This window comes from Protopterus annectens, chromosome 2.part1 (assembly GCF_019279795.1).
Source record: "Protopterus annectens isolate FY-2018-M chromosome 2.part1, PAN1.0, whole genome shotgun sequence".
NCBI lineage: Eukaryota > Metazoa > Chordata > Ceratodontiformes > Protopteridae > Protopterus > Protopterus annectens.
Window position 1 is genome coordinate 1728106701 of NC_056729.1, and position 19776 is coordinate 1728126476.

At 45.0% G+C, this 19776-nt stretch overlaps 1 protein-coding gene across 2 annotated transcripts in view; it reads left to right on the plus strand.

Annotated features, from left to right (window-relative positions):
- Nucleotides 1-19776, plus strand: part of LOC122794613 (protein DDI1 homolog 2-like) — an 897408-nt gene that overhangs the window by 283126 nt on the left and 594506 nt on the right. For both annotated transcript variants that reach the window (XM_044063181.1, XM_044063180.1), the window contains exon 4: nt 18402-18528. In XM_044063181.1, the coding sequence (XP_043919116.1) occupies nt 18402-18528 (127 nt within the window). The remainder of the gene's footprint in view (nt 1-18401; nt 18529-19776) is intronic.

Here is a 19776-nt window from a genome sequence, read left to right on the forward strand (position 1 = left end):
GCACCAACACCAGCTTGGGACCTTAACCTTGTCTTGGAAAAGCTCACCTTGTCCCCTTTCGAACCAGCTTCTTCTGCAGAGCTAAAACTTCTCTCCTGGAAGACCATCTTCCTCTTGGCCATCACTTCAGCCAAAAGGGTCTCTAAGCTGCAAGCACTCATGGCTGTGGAACCCTTCATCATCTTCCATGCAGACAGGGTATCCCTCAGAACTAATCCTTCCTTCATGCCCAAGGTGGTGTCTAGTGTGGCTCTCAACCAATCCATTCATTTGCCCACCTTCTTTCCTAACCCCCAAAACAAGGGGGAAAGGATTATGCACTCTTTAGATGTGCACAGACAGCTCAGATACTATCTCTGGACAGGACTAAACCCTTCAGAAAGTCTGATCAACTGCTGGCAGAAGGCAAACACCCCCCCCCCCCCCCAGGGAGTCGGGACACACTCCACCAGAACAGCCTCCACCTCTGCAGCCTTCCTCAGAGGGGTCCCCACCAGGGACATCCTGGAGGCTGCCACCTGGACATCTGTTCACACATTTACCAAGCATTACCACCTGCCTCTCTACTCCAAATCCATGGCAGGATTTGCTTCTGCAGTCTTGCAGGGCATCCTAGCCAGCCTCTAGTTTCCTTGACTGCCTCCACCCATTTCCTCAGCTTTAGGAATCTACCCAAATGTGACGACTGCAACAGTGAAACATGAAGAACATAGTACAGTTGTGTGCACTTACCTTAAATGCAGATGTTGGAGTGTCTTCACTGTTGCAGTCCTGGTTTCCCTCCATCCCCCTTTTTTTCTTTTTGTTACCTTTATCCCTGTTGTTTGCCTTACCTTACAAGGGAGATATTGGTATTTATTTTCCACTAGTGGGGTTTTTCACCAGAACCTGGCTTCCTACTTTGGGGGCTCCTGACAGGTTAGGGCAAGAAAAACTGATGTAATGGCGCCGGCTGCCTTCCTTTATACCACTGACGACCTGACATCAGTCCTCAAGCGACAGCAATGGATGCAGAAATACTGTCTCTGGTATTCAGGCCGGCCGAGGGCTACCCTGGCAGGGATAACCCAAATGTGATGACTGCAACAGTGAAGACACTCTAACATCTACATTTATAGTAAGTGTACACAACTGTACTTTTCTTCTTCATCTCTTCGATCAGCTGGGGATAACAGTGAATTTTGCCAAGTCTTCTTTGACCCTGTCTCAACAGCTGGAGTTTGTTGGCACTCAGTTGGACACTATCTCGGAGATTGTAGCTCTCCCCCTCTGTGTGCTTCTTATCCGGTCTCATGTACAGTCTCTGCTGGAGCAAACTCTTCTTCCAGTATCATTCGTTCCAAGAGCACTAGGTTCAATGGCAGTGGACATTTATTTGGTTCCACTGGCCAGGTACTACATGATAGTTCTGCAGTGGACCCTGGCAGTTCAGTGGTCTGCTCTTTTTCATCATTTGTCAGTTTCTATGCGGCTCACTCCAATATGCCAAAGAGATCTGTCGTGGTGGATGCACTCTCCAGACCTCCTAGCGAGCAGGTCTTTTTCTCTACCTGCTCCAGTAGCCACGGTGACCACGGACGCTTCCCTTCTAGGGTGGGGGGGCACTTGCGGGGGAAGACTGTCCAAGTGATATGGTCCCAATCAGAGGCCAAACTACACACAAATGTTCTGGAGATGAGAGCAGTTCTCCTTTTGTTGCAAGCTTTTTAGGACTGCCTTCTTCTAGGGACAATAGTAGTACACACGGACAACATGGCTGTTGTGCGGTACATAAACAAGGGGGCACATGTTCTTATTTGCTTTCTCGCAAGGCCATGAGGGTTTGGGAGTGGGCGATGTCCTCCTGGCACTTTCTCCTTGCAACGCACATTCCCAGAGTAGCCAGTGTGCTGGGAGATGAGCTGAGCAGGGCTATTCTGACCCCGTATGAGTGGTCCCTCATTCTGCTAGTGGTGAAGCAGGTCATGTTATGTGGTCCAATCTCGCCTACATTCTTACTCACGGGTTCAGAGCCGAGTATCGGCTCCGACTCAGCCAACTTTTTATTTTCTAGCACAAAGTCTCTAATTGGCTGGGGTAAACAGGTATCCCATGTTGCACTGCTCCATAGCCCCAGATCTCGTTTGCCGCTCGTGTAGCTAGGACGTGGTCTCGCTTGGCTGTGGCTAAGTATCTTGAAAACTTTTTTCTCTCAGAAAATTGTGGCTTTTCAAACAAAAACTCATAGAAACAGACAACTGGTGCCAGAGCCATGGCCTCAAGCTAAATGCCAAAAAGTGTATAGTCATCCCCTTTGGCAAAAACAAAGTGCCCACAAATTACCACATAGGTGGTAATCCATTAAGTACAGAAAAAGTAATTGGGGACCTGGGGACCCAAGTTGATGGCAATCTCTCATTTGACAACCACGTGGCCAAAGTGGTTAGAAAAACATTTTATATAGCCCACCTAATCATGAAGGGATTCACATCTAGATCAGGGGAGGTCATCGTGCCTCTTTACTCATCCCTCATCAGGCCCATAATTGAGTACAATGCCCTTTTGGGATGTACCTTACCAGACACCTGCAGCAACTGGAAAGACCCCAAAAGTACCTCACCAAGAGGATCAAAGGGCTCAAACAGATGCCATATGCTGCCCGGTTAAAGAAACTCCAGCTCTACTCAGTGGCATACCGCCTGTTCAGAGGCGATCTGTGCCTGACATATAAAGCCATGTCCAACCCAGAATTAATGGACATGCTGCACCTCAGAAAATCCAAATCCCATCGAGCTACGCTCGAGAGACTTGAACCTCAGCACTGAAATAAATAGGACATGCTGGAGGGACAGATTCATAACCCAGAGGCTCCCTTCACTCTGGAATAAAATCCCAGTCCAGGTTAGGCAGAGTCCCTCATTGACTCTCTTCAAGAGGAATCTTAATGAGTGGATGGGAGATCGTAGGTTTACCCCGGGTATCACTACTGTGTCACTGTTAGACAGAGGCACAGTATACTAACCTCGAAAAAGGGCATAGCAAAATAAATTTAAAATGGGTGGCGAAAGCCAAACACATTCTGGCTAAGCTTATAAATGCCCTAGGGCAGATAACCTAGTATGAACCTATGAACCTAAAAGCTATTTTAATAGCTATTTTTCCTTGTTCGTTGTTCTGAATTTGCTGTGAGTGTTTTTGGGTATCCTTCTGTTCCGGCGGGCTAGGCCCGTTTAAATTAGAGAACCTAGTCCTCCTTATTTTGTGTAAGTTTATTCTCTCAGAAAATTGTGGTTTTTCAAACAAAAGCTATTTTAATAGCTATTTTTCCTTGTTCGTTGTTCTGAAGTTGTTGTGAGTGTTTTTGGGTATCGTTTCTGTTCCGGCGGGCTAGGCTCGTTTAAATTAGAGGACCTAGTCCTTATTTTGTGTAAAGTTTACTTCTGATCCCTTTTCTTTGTAGAGAGTAGTTTTTTTCCCTTGTTTTAGAGTGTGTGTAGACTCCCAAAGAACCATTTGAATTAGAGATTCTTTGGCTGTTTGTTGTGACAGTAGTTTCCCGCCTTGCCGTTTTTTCCATGCTTCTGTGGCTTGTGTGTTGTTTGTGGTGTACCTATCTCTGTTAAGATGTCTGAGGATCAAAAGGAACATAAACCTTCGGGTTTTAAGAAATGTTCCAAATGTAACTACAAGATGTCCATTACTGATGGACATTCTTTTTGTGTATACTGCCTAGGGGCAGTTCATGTACAAGAGTCCTGTAGTTTTTGTCACACCTTCAGTCCGAGGGTGCTACAGGAAAGGAAAACTGAAGGGTCTCCTAAAACCTTCTTTTGAGGAGTCTTTAGACTCTTCCTCGAGTACTCAGTCTAAGGCTTCTAAGGCGAAGAAGAGATCTCCGGCTCCCGTCTGTCTCCACGGAGCCTCCGGAGAAGACTTCTAAATTGGATGCTACCCCCTCAGCTCCTCTGTCCTTGGGGCCGCAGGAGGTATCTGTTGTGCTGGAATCGACCTCGGCTCCAATTCTATTGGAACTCATTCGGAGCTGGTCGCCCAGTGTTAGGCATGGGTCTCGAGACAGGAGATCCAAATCCCCATCTCTTTCCTCCAAATCCTCCAGGCTGTCTGATTTGGATGTGGATAGGGTGGATCAGAGGCTCCTGCAGTCGCCGGTGTTGGCAAAATTATTTTCGGCTCTGACCCAGTCGGCTCCGGAGCCTGTCCCGATGCTTGTACCAATGGTTCCTCCTCCGAGCACTTCCTTGTCTTCGGAGCCGGAGTGCTCCGCTCCGAGTGATGTTCTTGTGCCGGCTCTGATACCCCTTAAGGGTTTATCGGTGCCGATGTCTGCTCCAACTATGTCGGCTCCATCCTCTGGTTTCGGAACATGGGTTTCCTCTGTTGGGGCCGAGGGGGATACTTTGGGACTCCTGTCAGTTCTGAGCCTCCCTCTCGGTGCATCGGCTCAGGGAACCCCGACTCCGGTCGTGGCCTCGGAGGCCGGTTGGCCCTCTGATTTGGGGGGACCCGCCTTCGAGGCCATGAGGAGCGCGCTGGCCAGATCTTCAGTTACATCACCCGGATCGGTCATTCCGTCCCCTTCTACCCTGGCTAGAGCCTCTGATGTCCCCCTATCATTAGATGGTGGAGCCCAAAGGTCTGGGGATACCCCTATGAGTGGTCCCCAACTTTCTGAGGGCCCCTCGGAGTCTGTGCGTGAGGAGCCCCCAAGAAAGAAGTTGTGTAGGAGGAAGCAAATAGACTCCCAGGGCGAGTCTCTCACTTCTGATACTGACCTCGAGGAGTCAGAGGGGTCCCCCAGGTCATCCTTCGATGATGCCTCTTTCTCCGACATCCTGGAGATTTTGAGGCTTAGAAGAGACTAGCTGTCCAAGACCGCCTCTGAGGAGGAGTCGGTATTCCTCAAGGCTTTTGGTGCTCAACCCTCCGCCTCCTGGGTGTCTCCACCCTTTGACGAGCTCCTGGATTTAATTTGTCGAAGGGCGTGGGAGAATCCTGATTCGGTGGAACCATTACCCAGATGACCTAATAAGTTTCTTTCAGCTCCCCCGGGGAAGGAGTTCCTGTCCAAAGGGGATTCTGTAGATGCCATGGTGGTGGCGGCGGTCACTCAGCAGGAAGTAGCCAAGTCTTCTTCCTCCTTCCATCCTCCTAACGAGTCCAGGAGTATCGACTGGTACGGGAAACGTACCCTTTCATCAGCGACCTTTGCCCTATGGTCGCTGAATTACCTTTGCCATTTTACTCGGCTCCAGAGAGATCTCCTTAAGGAGTTAGGAGATACTCTAATGGGTAACATACCTGAGGCGTTGGCGCAGAGTGTTAACGCCCAGTTGTCTACCCTTGGTTCGATTGTCAACTCGTCCATGAGGCTCATGTCTTACGCAGCTCAAGGAGTGAGTAGGGCAGCTAGTTCAGGAGTAGCCCTCAGGAGGCAAGCCTGGATGCGCCTGTGTCACTTCACGGAGGCCTTCAAGTCTTCCTTCACTGACATCCCCTTTGATGGGTCCTCACTCTTCGGGACCAAAGTGAAAGTCACCCTCACCAGATGCAAGCAAGAGGGAAAGACCCTGTCTGCCGTAGGGGTCCATTTTTCCCTCCTTTCTAGGCCTTATCCCAAGGCTCAGAAAGGAGGGAAGATGTGGTTCAGAAAATCACAGAAGTCTTTCCCTGCAGCTCAAGGTGAGTCCCCCTCCAGAGGCAGAGGAGGGGGAGGCTATTCTGGAAGACATCGTCCCAGGGGCAGAGGAGGCCCACACAACTTGGGAGACCGTGATTCCTTTCGCGGATCTTCCTACCATCGTTCCTGATGTGTTGCCCGACTGTGCTATTCCAGAGCCAGTCGGAGGCCACATTTCGTTGTACGCGGAAGCCTGGGGAAGCATCACCCTGGATCGATGGGTGCTTCGAATAGTTACCGGAGGTTATACCATCCCCTTTTTATCAGAGCCCCCTCCAGTCAAGAGAATCCCAGATGTTCCACCCAGTCAAAGGGATCAAGCAGCACTAGAAATCTCAAAGCTGCTGGAAAAATGAGTAATCCAACCTGTCCCCTCAGACCAAATTGGATTAGGGACTTACTCAAGACTCTTTTTGATGCCGAAAAGAACAGGGGACCTGAGACCCATTCTGGATCTCAGCCGACTGAATCACTACGTTCTGAAGTCCAAGTTCCAAATGGTCACCCTCCAGTCCATTTTTCCATTGCTGGGAAAAGAAGTAGGGATGTGCTCCATCGACCTTAGGGATGCTTACTACCACATCAAAATGGACAGGGCATCCAGGAGTCACTTACGCTTCCGGCTGGGAGCCAGTCATTTCCAGTTTCGTGCCCTGTCCTTTGGTCTCACCACAACCCCCAGGGTGTTCACCAAGTGTTTGGCGGTGGTGACTGCTCACCTGAGATGTCGAGGATTCCAAGTGTTTCCATACCTGGACGACTGGCTCCTCACCGCCCCCACCAGGCATCTTCTCATTCGAGAATACAAATCTCAACCGGCTGCAGGTACACTAAGGTGCCAAGAATGCAACAATAAAATTAAAATAAGGCACCAAAGTTACACACTGGAGACTATCCACAGTAATTTTATTACAAAAAAAAAGAACAGTAGGTGAGCGCTTTCACAACTCAATGTTGCTTCATCAGACAGTGTTGATGCAAGTCATACTTGGTTAAATACTTAAGCAATCAATGTAATTTCAAACACTTAAAGCAATACTATCAAATAATTAAACACTGTTGGCACAAGTCCATAGGAAGCTGTATAATTAAAACAAACCTTAAAATCTATATCCATGTCTCTACAAAAGACATAAATATCCATTATTACTTTTTATATATAAAATACCATATATATATATATATATATATATATATATATATATATATATATATATATATATATATATATATATATATATATATATATATAAACTTTTCATAGCTATTATAAATAATTTAATATAAAATACATAAGCCTTAATAACACATTAAAACAAAAACTTATAATTAATGTTTAAGATGTCTTGCCTTGAGGCAAGGAACTAATGAGGTACAGCCATTCAAGCCAGGGTATCTGTCTGCATTTAGCTTAATAATCCATTTTTGTTCTAGCTCTTCTGTGTGGTTTTCTATATCCCCACCTCTATTTGTCCTTAGTATTTGTTGTAAAACCAAAAATTTAAAGCAATGAGTGCTATTTGTGTGCAAAGTGTGATTAGCTAGGGCATTAGACTGCTTCTGATTCCATATATTCCTTACATGTTCTAGTATTCTGTCTTTAAATATTCTGTTTGTCTTGCCTACATAATAGGCATGACATACTTGACAAAAACTAAAATAAATAACATCTGCACTCTTGCTATCATAATAATTCTTCGTATGTAATTTAAAATGTTTCACTGGATGGATGTACTCATTTTTAGTATAGATATACTGATAGGCTGCACAATTCCTGCATGGAAAAGTGCCTTGTCTATTTGAAAGGTTCTTTCTAAGGGGTTGGTATTCTTCATTACAGAGATGTTGCTTCAATGACACATTATTCTTGAAACTAAAGTTTGGTGTGTCTCCAATCATAGAAACAAGGCCTGGTGTTTCCTGTAATAAATGCCAATTCTTCTTTATAATGTCTGTGTACTTGATATCACTTGCAAATCGGAAAACTACTCTAAACTTGTTTTTATCAATATCTGTATCATCAGATGTTCTTATATCAGTTCCATAAGAGCTCATGTAAGGTTTACATCATGTTGATCTAACTTTCCATGCTTCTGCTATCACATTCGTAATTTCTAAACTGGAATAACCTCTTGTTATAAATTCACTTTGGAATTTATCCAAAGCAACTGCGGCCTCTTCATCATTATTGTGTAAACGTAAAGATGTTCATCGTGCATACAGCTGCAGTCATAACAGATGGGTTATCCTGCCGTCAGACGGGTCCTTGGTCGGCCGAATTCCAAAGTCTAGGTCCGGCGTCGGTTGTCGTCGCTTCTTCCCTGATGTCAGTGCAGCAGGGGTATAAAAGAACCAGCCGACATAATTTTCTTCAGTCTTTCTTGCCGCGCGGTGCCCGAAGAAGAAGCAGTTCGCAAGTGCCGGTTGGCCATCTCCTGAAATTTACGAAAATTTTTCAGCCGAAGTCTTCTTGAAAGCTAAGTACCCCATTTGGGGAAACTTTTCTTGCCTCAGACCGATGTCAGACAAAGTTAATAATTGCATTTCTTGTGGGAAGCCAATACCGCATAAGGATTTCCATTCCTTCTGCATTCCTTGCTTAGGCCCAGACCACGACGTCTCGGCCTGTCGTTTTTGTGCTAGATTCAACAAACGCACTATTAAGCATCAGGCGGAGTTCACCCAGCACTATTTTGGTAAAAAATTTAATTACATTATGTCGTTGGATACTCCGACTCCAGTTTTGAGTAAAAGACGTAAAGATAAGGACCGACATACGAGGTCCGTGACTTCTACCGACACCACGCTAAAGCTGACTACAGGTGCTCTGATTCTCAGCGAGGTGCCTACGCAGCCCCTGAGTACCGATGACGCTTCTTTAGCGGTGTCTTCTGTGCCCGAGGTCGCAGGTTCCTCAGCCCCCACTCCGACTACAGATACCGACGCCCCTTTTGGCGGGGAAACGTAGACAGACCTGCCACCTCTCAAGGTGTCTTCAGGCCTTCCTCTTTTTCCATTAAGGCTTTCACAAAATCTAAAGCAGCCATGAAAACTAAAAGACAAGCTCCACAGAGCCCCTCTCAAGGCCCCATGCCTAAAAAACAGATGCTCAAAATGGCAGAGGATTTGATTACTCTTATCAGGGGTTCTCAACCACCCTCGGACAAAAGGTCCAGACTGGAGGAAGACTACCCTTCCTCAGACCAAGCCTCTATTACCTCAGAACATTCTGAGGACCAGGAATATTCATTTTTTTTAATTTTTATTTTACATTTGTTAACCGAGCTAGTCTAACTGGATACATGTCCATTTTCAGTAGAGGCCCGAGGAGTTAAGCTCCAAGTTAGGACAAAAAAAAAAAAATATTCCCCTTTTGAAGATTCTGATGCTGAGGAGTCCATTCCCTCGGTCCCCCCCCCCCCTGAGGACTATTCTTTTGGGGAAACCTTACATACCTTGAGAGAACACTTTCACTGGGAAGGCCAAGATTACTCAGATTCCAAGAAAAGGCTCAGGGATTTTCTCTTGCTTCCTCAGCACAGGCCTCTGGCTATCCCTCCTGTTTTGGATATATTAGATGATGTGTACACAGAAGCCAGCCTCAACCCAGATTCTTTACCTCCAGCTCCTGTTAAACCTGACAGGTATTACCGTGTTCATGATTCACACCAATTCCTATACAAAAGCCATGCTGCTGAATCAGAAACTATTTCACAGGGTCCCAAGGGAATTAAGGCCTCCACTGCCAAAAACCCATTACCTTCAGAGAGGGATTCCAGAGCTTTAGAAAGGTGGGGGGAAAAAGGTATACAGCTCAGCCACTTTAACCATGAGGGCATTAAACTGTCAGTTCCATATGTTAAAGTATCAACAGTTTTTGTTATCTCAGTTGAAAAGCAAAATGACACAACCTGAACAGCCAGATTTAAAGGAGTTGCAGGATTTGTTGCATAGTGCAGAGCAAGTGGGTAAACATACCTTGCAATGTGGTTTTGATGCTTTAGAGGCCTCATGTAGAGCTGCTGTTACAGGGTCTGTCATACGTAGACATGCTTGGCTCAAAGAGCAAACCTTACCAGATCATGTCAAAGCTAAATTACTAGATGCACCTCTTCAAAAAGATGTATTGTTTGGTGTTAAAGCTGAGGAGGTACTAAAGAAAATGGAGGAAAAGGCAAGATCAATGCAAACAGTGAAAGATTTCCTACAGGTACAACCTCCACGTTTCAGCAGAAACTGGCCTTCAAAAAATTGGTCCTTTCCAGCCACGGACAGACCTCAAAGAGGTAGATACAGGCGCCCGAGGGGTAGAGGGCAATGTCAAGGATCATTTAGAGCCAGACAATGGCAAGCACCTACACCGAGGTGGAGAATATAGATCACAGCCATTCAGAAAGCAGACACAATGACTTTCCCCTTTGCATGCCAAGCAAAGCTTTAATGGCAGCACCTTTAGGCGGAAAACTGGCAAACTGGCATTATTTTCAAAAAAATGGCATATTGTCACAGAAGACAAATGGATCCTGGACATTATAGACAGATGCTACAGATTCCACTTTCACACCCTTCCAAAAATGAGAGGCATGCCAAACCTGCCACAAAATCAAAGGGCAGAGGCACAAAAACAAATTTCAGCTCTCATGGACATGAAAGCTATTCAAGAGGTACCTGCAAAAGAACAGGGTCAAGGTTTTTATTCCAGACTATTCCTGGTACCAAGGAAGGACAAAGATTGGAGACCTATTTTGGACCTATCCATCCTAAACACATATTTACTCGTACCAAAATTCAAGGTGCTCACATTACAGCAGCTTCTTCCCATGCTGGGCAAGGAGTCTTGGCTGGTAACATAGGACCTCAAGGAGGCATACCTGCATGTCCCTATCAGACAAGATTGCAGAAGATACCTCAGATTTCTTGCAGGTTCAACCCATTATCAATTCTCTGCATTGCCCTTTGGCTTATCTACTGCGCCCAGAGTGTTTACGAAATGCCTGGCATCAGTAATTGCCTTCTGCAGACTTCAAGTGATACAAATATAGCCATATCTGGACGACTGCCTGATCCAAGTGGACAGCAAGCACATACTTCTGAAACACCTGGCCTTTGTAATAAAATTGTTGAACTTTCTGGGATACACAGTCGGCAAAAAGAAATCAAAACTAATACCCTCTCAAGCAATAATTTTCCTGGGTGCCTGCTTGAATACAAACACCCAGATGGCCTACCTCACGCCAGAGGAGCAAGGGGAACTATCTCAATACTTCAGAAAAATGGCAACCTTCACCAGGCTGACTGCAAGGAAAGTCCTGCAGGCTCTGGGATTCATGGCATCTTGCATCCTACTGATCCCATGTGCAAAGCTGCATATGAGGGAACTTCAGTGGTACCTAAAAAACTTATGGTCTCAACACAGCCACAGTTTGGAAACAATTATACCACTCATTCCATGTCTTCAAAAGGAATTTCTGTGGTGGGCTCAAGCATGCCAAAGAAACATAGGTCTCCCCTTCTGCATGCCTCAAGCAAATCAAATCATCACAACAGATGCCTCGGACTACGCCTGGGGGGCGCACATGACAGATCAGTGCATTCAGGGCAAATGGTCCCAAAAAGAGAAGCACCTACACATCAATCAAAAGGAAATGCTAGCAGTGCAAAATGCTATTATGGCCTTCAAAGACCTACTGCATCCAGGCCAGCTATTGATAAGAACAGACAACTCCACAGTGATGTGGTACATAAACAAACAGGGAGGAACTCATTCATACCCCCTGTGCAGACTAGCCATGTCCCTTTGGAACACGGCTCTGGAATTGCAAATCCAACTTCAAGCACAATTCCTGCCAGGGAAGGAAAACACGGTGGCAGACAACCTAAGCAGAAATATGACAGATCCACACGAATGGAAGTTGCATCCTCAAGTTTTCGCAAAGATAATTCAGGCATGGGGGCGGCCAGACATAGATCTCTTTGCTACCCACAAAAATTACCAACTGAAAATTTGCTCAAGGACCTATCATCCACAGGCCTGGAAAGTGGACGCACTTTCTTTCAGTTGGACAGCATTGACAGTCTATGCCTTTCCACCTCTTCCTCTGCTGCCCAAAGTTCTATTAAAAGCCAGAGCAGAGAGGCCAAAGATGATTCTCATTGCTCTAGACTGGCCAAGACAACACTGGTATCCACTCCTGAAGAGCCTGACACATTCCCCTCCATGGATCCTGCCTCTAGTGCCTCTTCTGACCCAGCACAACTTCGAAACTCTTCACAGTCAGCTAAAAACCCTCAATCTAGCCACATGGAGGATTCCTTGATTTCCCAACAGACCCTCCTCTCCAAGGAGGTGCAGGATGTCATCTTGGAGGCCAGAAGACCTTCAACTAGAGAAGCCCACTCCGCCAAATGGAAACGGTTTTGTGCCTGGAATCAGAAAAAGGGCCAGAATCCTTGCGTTCTAAATTTACCTCAAATATTACAGTACCTAGCTGAGATGTTAAACAGTGGACTTTCCTTCTCCTCCACCAAGATCCATGCTTCAGCCATTTCTGCACAATACAACACTGATCCTCCTTTATTCTCTCATCCTCTCTTAAGACAGTTCCTCAGAGGGGGCTAAGAATATAAAACCCAGAAGGAAACCACCAGTACCTGCTTGGGACCTCAACTTCATTTTAGAAAAACTGACTCTGCCTCCATTTGAGCCAGCTGCCTCAACAGAACTGCAATATTTGTCATGGAAAACAGCCTTCCTTCTGGCTATCACCTCAGCACGCAGGGTTTCGGAACTACAAGCCCTCATGGCGGTGCAACCTTTCATCATTTTCCATCAGGACAGAGTTTCCTTATGAACCAACCCTTCCTTTATGCCAAAGGTAGTATCCAGTGTAGCCTTGAATCAGACTATCCACTTACCTACCTTTTATCCTAACCCACAAAACAAAGGGGAAAGACTACTACATTCCTTGGACATTCACAGACAACTTAGTTATTATTTGGACAGGACAAAGCCATTCAGAAAATCAGAGCAACTCTGTGTCCTATGCTACAGATACTCAAGGAAAGGCTATTTCCAAACAGACAATCTCAAAATGGATAGCCCACTGCATACGCTTTTGTTACTCAATTCATGGAAAAACTGCACCTACAAGCATCAGATCTCACTCCACAAGGGCCACAACTACCTCTGCAGCTTTCCTCAGGGGGGTACCTACCAAGGATATTTTGGAAGCAGCCACTTGGAGTTCTGTGCACACTTTCTCCAAGCACTATCACCTTCCACTATACTCTAAATCTAGAGCGGGCTTTGCCACAGCAGTCTTGCAGAGCATCCTGGCTCCTCCTAGTTCCACTTAGTGCCTGCCACCCCTTTTTAGCTTTGGGATTCTACCCATCTGTTATGACTGCAGCTGTATGCACAATGAACATAGTACAGTTTTGTACCTACCGTAAATGTAGATGTTCGAGTGCTAATACAGCTGCAGTCCAGGTTTCCCTCCCTCCATCCCCTCTTGGGACAGGCCTTATGACAAACACCTCCTCATATAACCTGATTGGGGTATTCTTTATGGTGTATTTGCTTGCAAACTACTGTTTTTTGATTATATTACATTGCATTATTACATAGGTTTATGTTTTGCCTTCCTTCTGGGGGCACCTGACATCTGGGGCAAGAAAAACTGAAGAAAATGGCTTCGGCTGGTTCTTTTATACCCCTGCCGCACTGACGTCCGGGAAGAAGCGACGACAACCGACGCCGATCCTAGACTTTGGAATTCGGCCGACCGAGGACCCGCCTGACGGCAGGATAACCCATCTGTTATGACTGCAGCTGTATTAGCACTCGAACATCTACATTTATGGTAGGTACAAAACTGTACTTTCTATATACTTGTCCTTTAAGGACATTTCTAGGTATGTACCTCGGGTGCATACTAGACTTGTGGAGACGGGCATTAGTTCTTGTAGGTTTATAGTAAATGCTAGTTTTCAACCTTTTCAAGTCAGTTTTAGTAACACTCACATCCAAGAAATCAATGGATGTGTCAGAAAATGTAAAGGTAAATTTCAAAAAATCTGTGGTGCTGTGTAAATAATCTACAAAATTGCATTTGAACCATGCCCTTTCCACAAAACAAAAACGTCATCCACGAAACGTACATACCAAAGGATATAATCATAATAAGGATTCAAGACCGATAAAACATATTGTTCTTCCCATCGTACTAATGATAAATTGGCATAGCTGTTTGCACATGAAGTGCCCATCGCTACGCCATTCATCTGTAGAAAAAATTCGTCTTGAAAGGTAACAACATTATTTCCAAGTATAATCTCTAATAAACCACAGACCAACAAAGTCTTATTTGTAGTGAGCTTCCTGTCTATGTTAAGGAACTCTCTTATTTTATCAATCCCCCATACATTCGGAATACTCGTAAAAAGAGATTCAATATCCATAGTAAGAAACACAAATGCTTCATCATCAACAGTTTCCATCCTGTCATATAATCGCTGTAAAAACATATTCGTATCTCTAAAAATAGTGTGACAACCACTTAAAAACTCATGTAAAATACCTTCTACATAAATCGATAGAGGCTCAGTACACCAACCTGCTCCTGATACGATTGGGCGCATAGGAGGGGCAGTAATGTGTTCTTTTTTTGTAATAAAATTACTGTGGATGGTCTCCAATGTGTAACTTTGGTGCCTTATTTTAATTTTATTATCTTCTCATTCGAGCCAGGGAAGCTACCATTACCCTCTGTCAACGACTAGGAATTACCTTGAACTGGGGAAAGTCTGCCTTGCTGCCCTCACAGCGTGTCACATTTATAGGCGCAGAGCTAGACACCGTTCAAATGCGGGCGTTCCTGCCCCAAGAAAGGATAGGAGTGTTGCAGAGTCAAGTTCATGCATTGTTACCCCTCAAGAAAGTTCAGGCCAGATGGGTTCTCCAGCTCCTGGGATCCATGGCAGCCACCATCATGTTAGTGCCTCTAGCCAGATTACACATGAGGCTTCTGCAGTGGCTCCTCTTTGCCCAATGGTCCTTTCAGGAATTTCCCCTTTCCCACTTGATCCTACTCACGGATCAGTGCAAACAAGACCTCCGTTGGTGGCTATGCTTCACCAATCTGGACGAGGGAAAACCATTTGTTCCTATGTCACCTGTTGCCATGGTGATCACGGACACCTCCCAGATGGGGTGGGGGGGCATTATATTGGCAGGACGGTCCAAGGCACATGACAAGATCACGAGGTACATCTGCACATCAATGTTTTAGAGATGAGAGCAGTGTTAATGGCGTTGCGAGCACTTCAGAGCTCTCTTCCTCTGGGAACGATTGCAATTCACTCAGACAACATGTCCGTTGTGTGGTTCCTGAACAAGCAAGGGAGGACCAGATCTTATCCCCTGTGCAGAGAGGCCATGTGAGTGTGGCAGTGGGCAGTGTCTTCCCAACGGTTTCTAGTGGCAACGCACATTCTGGGGAAGGCCAATGTGATAGCAGACAGGCTGAGCAGAGCTATTGTGATGCCTTACCAGTGGTCCCTGAACCGCCGCATTGCGGAACAGATTTTCAGCAGGTGGGTCAACCTTGCTGCAATCTTTTTGCCAATCCCCTTAGTGCCACGTGCAGCAACTACTTCACACTGATCCCCCCCACAGGGGGAGTCACCCGGGGACGCTCTAGTCCACGATTGGCCCCCTGGTCTGCTATATGCTTTCCCTCCGTTTCCTCTGTTACCAAGAGTGATTCAGAAAGCCATATCCTCGGGAAGTAAGATGATTCTAATTGCCCCACACTGGCCTCGCCAAGTCTGGTTCTCCTTTCTTCATCAATACGCAGTGGACAGTCCTTGGATTCTGGACCCAGTACCAGACCTACTGACACACTTGCCTGGACAGTTCCATTCCTCCCTGCGGACCCTCAGGTTGACAGCCTGGCTACTCCATTTCCATCGTTGGTCAGACTTCATCCTTTTTCACCTGAGGTAGTGCACATTTTATCCTCTTCTCATAAGTCTTCCACCAGGAAGATTTATTCCAGCAAGTGGAAAAGATTTTCTATTTGGGCTCAGGCCCAGGGACTGGACCCTTACACAGCCCCAATTCCTGCTGTTTTGGATTTTTTATCCATGCTCTTTTGGCAGGGTTCTGCTCCTGCTACCATTAAGGTCCAGCTGGCTGCTATTTCCAATTTTCATACCTCTTACAAGCCCTCTCTTATGGCCCATAAACTCTGCAAGGCCTTTTTGAAGGGCACCTTGTTACTCCGGCCTCCTGTGTCAAAACCTATCATGCCATGGGATCTAAACTTTGTTTTGAAAGCCCTGACTTCCCCACCTTTCGAACCGGCTGCCACCTGTGAATTAAAGTTTCTGTCTTGGAAGACTGCCTTCTTAATAGCCATTACATCAGCCAGACAGGTGTCGGAGATTCAAGCTCTGTCCATCAAATCCCCATATTTAATCTTTCATAAGGACAGGGTTTCCTTGAGACCTAATCCGTCCTTCCTTCCTAAAGTAACTTCTACTGTTAATCTCAGTCAGTCTGTTGAGTTGCCAGTTTTCTTTCCTCAATTTTCCAATAAGGCAGAGTTTTAAATTTCATTAGTTGGACGTACACAGGCAATTACGATTCTACTTACACAGGACAAAACAACTACGGAAGTCTGACCAACTGTTTGTGTCTTTTTCAGAAAGTAGAGCAGGTTCTCCTATTTCTAAGATTACAATTTCCAGATGGATTACAGATTGTATTTCTTTTATCTGTTCGTCAGCAGGCAGAAATCTACCGTTCCCCGGCAAGGCTCACTCTACCAGGGCCGTTTCCGCTTCAATGGCTTACCATGCTAGACTATCTTTGGATGATATTTGTGCTGCAGCCACTTGGGCTTCTCCACACACCTTTATTACTCATTACAAACTAGATGTGGCTTCTAGGGGCCGGGCTTCTTTTGGTTCCACAGTTCTCAGGAGTATCTTTCTTTGAGCCTCCCAGGATAGAGGTGCTGGGGACGCTGTCCCGTGAATAAGAATGTAGGTGAGATTGAACCACATAACATCAAGAAGTTATGTACTCATCATAACGTTTGATGTATGTGGTCCATCTTGCCTCACATTCTTACGTACCCTCCCACCTGTCCCCTTCCTGGAGGATCTGGAGGCGATAATTGGTCTTGAGTACCCTTCAATATTAGTTGTTTTTTCTTTATTACCCTGGAATAGTGTTCTACCTTCCTGGATTGTGGTTGTGCATGAGGTGTGACAGTGGATTGCTGCAAACTAGATCTGGGGCTATGGAGCAGTGCAACATGGGATACCTGTTTAGCCCAGCCAATTAGAGACTTCGTGCTAGAAAATAAAAAGTTGGCCGAGTCGGAGCCGATACTTTGCTCTGAACCTGTGAGTAAGAATCTGAGGCGAGATGGACCACATACATCGAACGTTATGGTGAGTACATAACTTCTTGTTCAGTCAGTTGGGTCAGCCGAGCTGCAATTTGTTTGCTTCCCCTCTCAACCACAAATGCAGCAGCTACTTCACCCTGATCCCCCCAGGGACTGATTTAACATTATTTCATTTAACTGCTGTAAAAGTAGGTAATTATTTGATGGCTTCTATTAATTTGTATATTGTGCTGTGATTGAAAACATTTGAAGAAAATGTGTACAATAATTCAAAACATGAGCTGATTGATACCCATTCATTTGAATCGGGTAGGCAGAAAGGGTCACATCATAAAATATTTTATAGTGGACTGCGGTTTACCTTAAGACCGAGGTTTCAAAGTTTAAGGGTAAGTTGTTTTTTCTGTTTATCTCTGTTGAACAGGCTTCAGTGAAGTGTCTGAGTTACCATCACACGAGAGTGTTTCTAGCCCAGTGGGTTACTCAGTTTCCACACTAAAATAAGTAATCATAATATCAACTGAGTCATGAATCATAGATTACAATTTTTCATGGGCATGCATTAATTTACTGTATTTTACTGTAGTAGCATTTATCATGCTCATTTAACACGCCAAAAGGCGTCCTCTGAAGCCTGAGTTGTACTTGACACTTTTTTTCTTTGGAATGGAACACAGGGAGAACATGCAGACTGTGCACAGAAGGCACTCCACTTAATCTAACCAGGGAACTTCTTGCTGTGAGGCGACAGTGCTATACACTGCGCCTATATCTTGTCTCTTTTTAAATTGATAGGGCATGCGTCTCTTCACACTTCTGTATCTGTCATTTGGGAATTGTAAGACAATATATTTTACAAAATTCTATCCATAAATTTGAAAAGAAATGCATTTACTATGAGCTAGTTTATTTTAATGCAATCTTAGGTGGTTGCAGATCAAGGCAATAAGTGGCAAATAGGCTTTATCATGTTGACCACAGTTTGATTTATAGATCTCGTATGTTTTGTTTTACACCTCTGAGTAAGTGATATAAACAAAATTGTGGTTCTGAGTCACCCTTGAAACAAAACACTTGTTAGCCTATTGTGTCTTAAAGTCAACAAAATTTAACGAAAACAATGTAATTTACCTGGCTTAAAAGTGTTTATAGTAATTGGCAGCATTAATATGCAGAGCTGATGAAAGAAATCACAAGTTAAATGTCACTAGTTAAATGTCACTAGTTAAATGTCAGTAGCAGAACCTGAGGGTGTTTCCCACGTAACAGCACACTGATGAGCAGTATGTTTCCCACACCTACAGAAACATTCACGAAAGTCCTCATGGAACAGCAGCAAGAAAGAGCTCGTCGAGACCATGAGAGGCTACGACTTTTCTCAGCTGACCCCTTTGACTTGGAGGCTCAAGCTAAGATAGAAGAGGAGATCAGGTGAGAAAATCCTACAATTAAATTTGCAGTCTTTTTTCCAGCTTTTAGCATTCAGTTGAAAGTAGCATTCATCAAAATCTTTGCTTGTTTAAAGGGGTATTGGGAAAGTTGAGGAATTCCCTTTTTCTGTTTGTGCTGCTGTCAGTATTACATGCCATATGAAAACTACAGGGACACCGTTTACTGACAAACTGACAAATTAAGGGGGTTTACCTGTGACATCAGATGTCATTTACATTTCCACAGGACCTTCTCCTCCATAGCTTTCTTCTTGCCTTTGGTACAATTTGTAGAGAACCATGCAGTGAAGTACTAGGCTAGCATAGAGAACCATGCAGTGAAGTACTAGGCTAGCATAGAGGACCATGCAGTGAAGTACTAGGCTAGCATAGAGAACCATGCAGTGAAGTACTAGGCTAGCATAGAGTATCATGCAGTGAAGTACTAGGCTAGCTACCTTTGTAAGGCCAATGTGAGCCTCGCTAATTTCCCTTCAAAGGTGAAAATCAAAGACTGTACCTTGTGTTTGTGAGATGAACACCTTAACCATTGTGTCATTGTACTCTGTTAATCTTTCTTCAAGGAGAACAGATGTTCTTAGTGTTTCACTGTTGCAGTCATTACATTTGGGTAATCTGCTGGTAGGTTGCCCTCAGTCGGCCTGAATTCCAAGGTCTTGGGTCCTGCGTCGGTTGTCGTCTCCACTTCCATGACGTCAGGTCGTCAGGGGTATAAAACATGCAGCCGATGCCATTTTCTTTAGTCTTTCTTGCCGCGCAGTGCCTGAAGCAGAAGCATTTCGCAAGTGCCGGTCGGCCAACTACTGAAATATTTGAGTTTGAGTTTCAGAACCGAAGTCTTCAATAAAGCTAAGTACCCCGTTGGGAAACTTTTTTCTTGCTTTTTATCGATGTATAAAAAAGTTAGTAATTGTATTACTTGTGGGAAGCAAATACCTCATAAGGATTTCCATTTATGCTGTATTCCTTGCCTAAGCCCTGATCACAACATGTCTGGCTGTCGGTTTTGTGCTAGATTTAACCAACGCACTATGAAGCGTCTGTATATTTTTGCATCTAAGTTCATAGGTTGGTACTAGGCTATCAGCCCTAGGGCCTATACAAGCCTAGCCATAACAATTCCCTGGCTATTTCTTCCCACACTATTTACTTCCTTGGACCCCTGTCTAGCAGGGCGACTGACGTGATCCCCGGGGTGAATTTCCTTTCTCCCAACCAATCGTCAAGG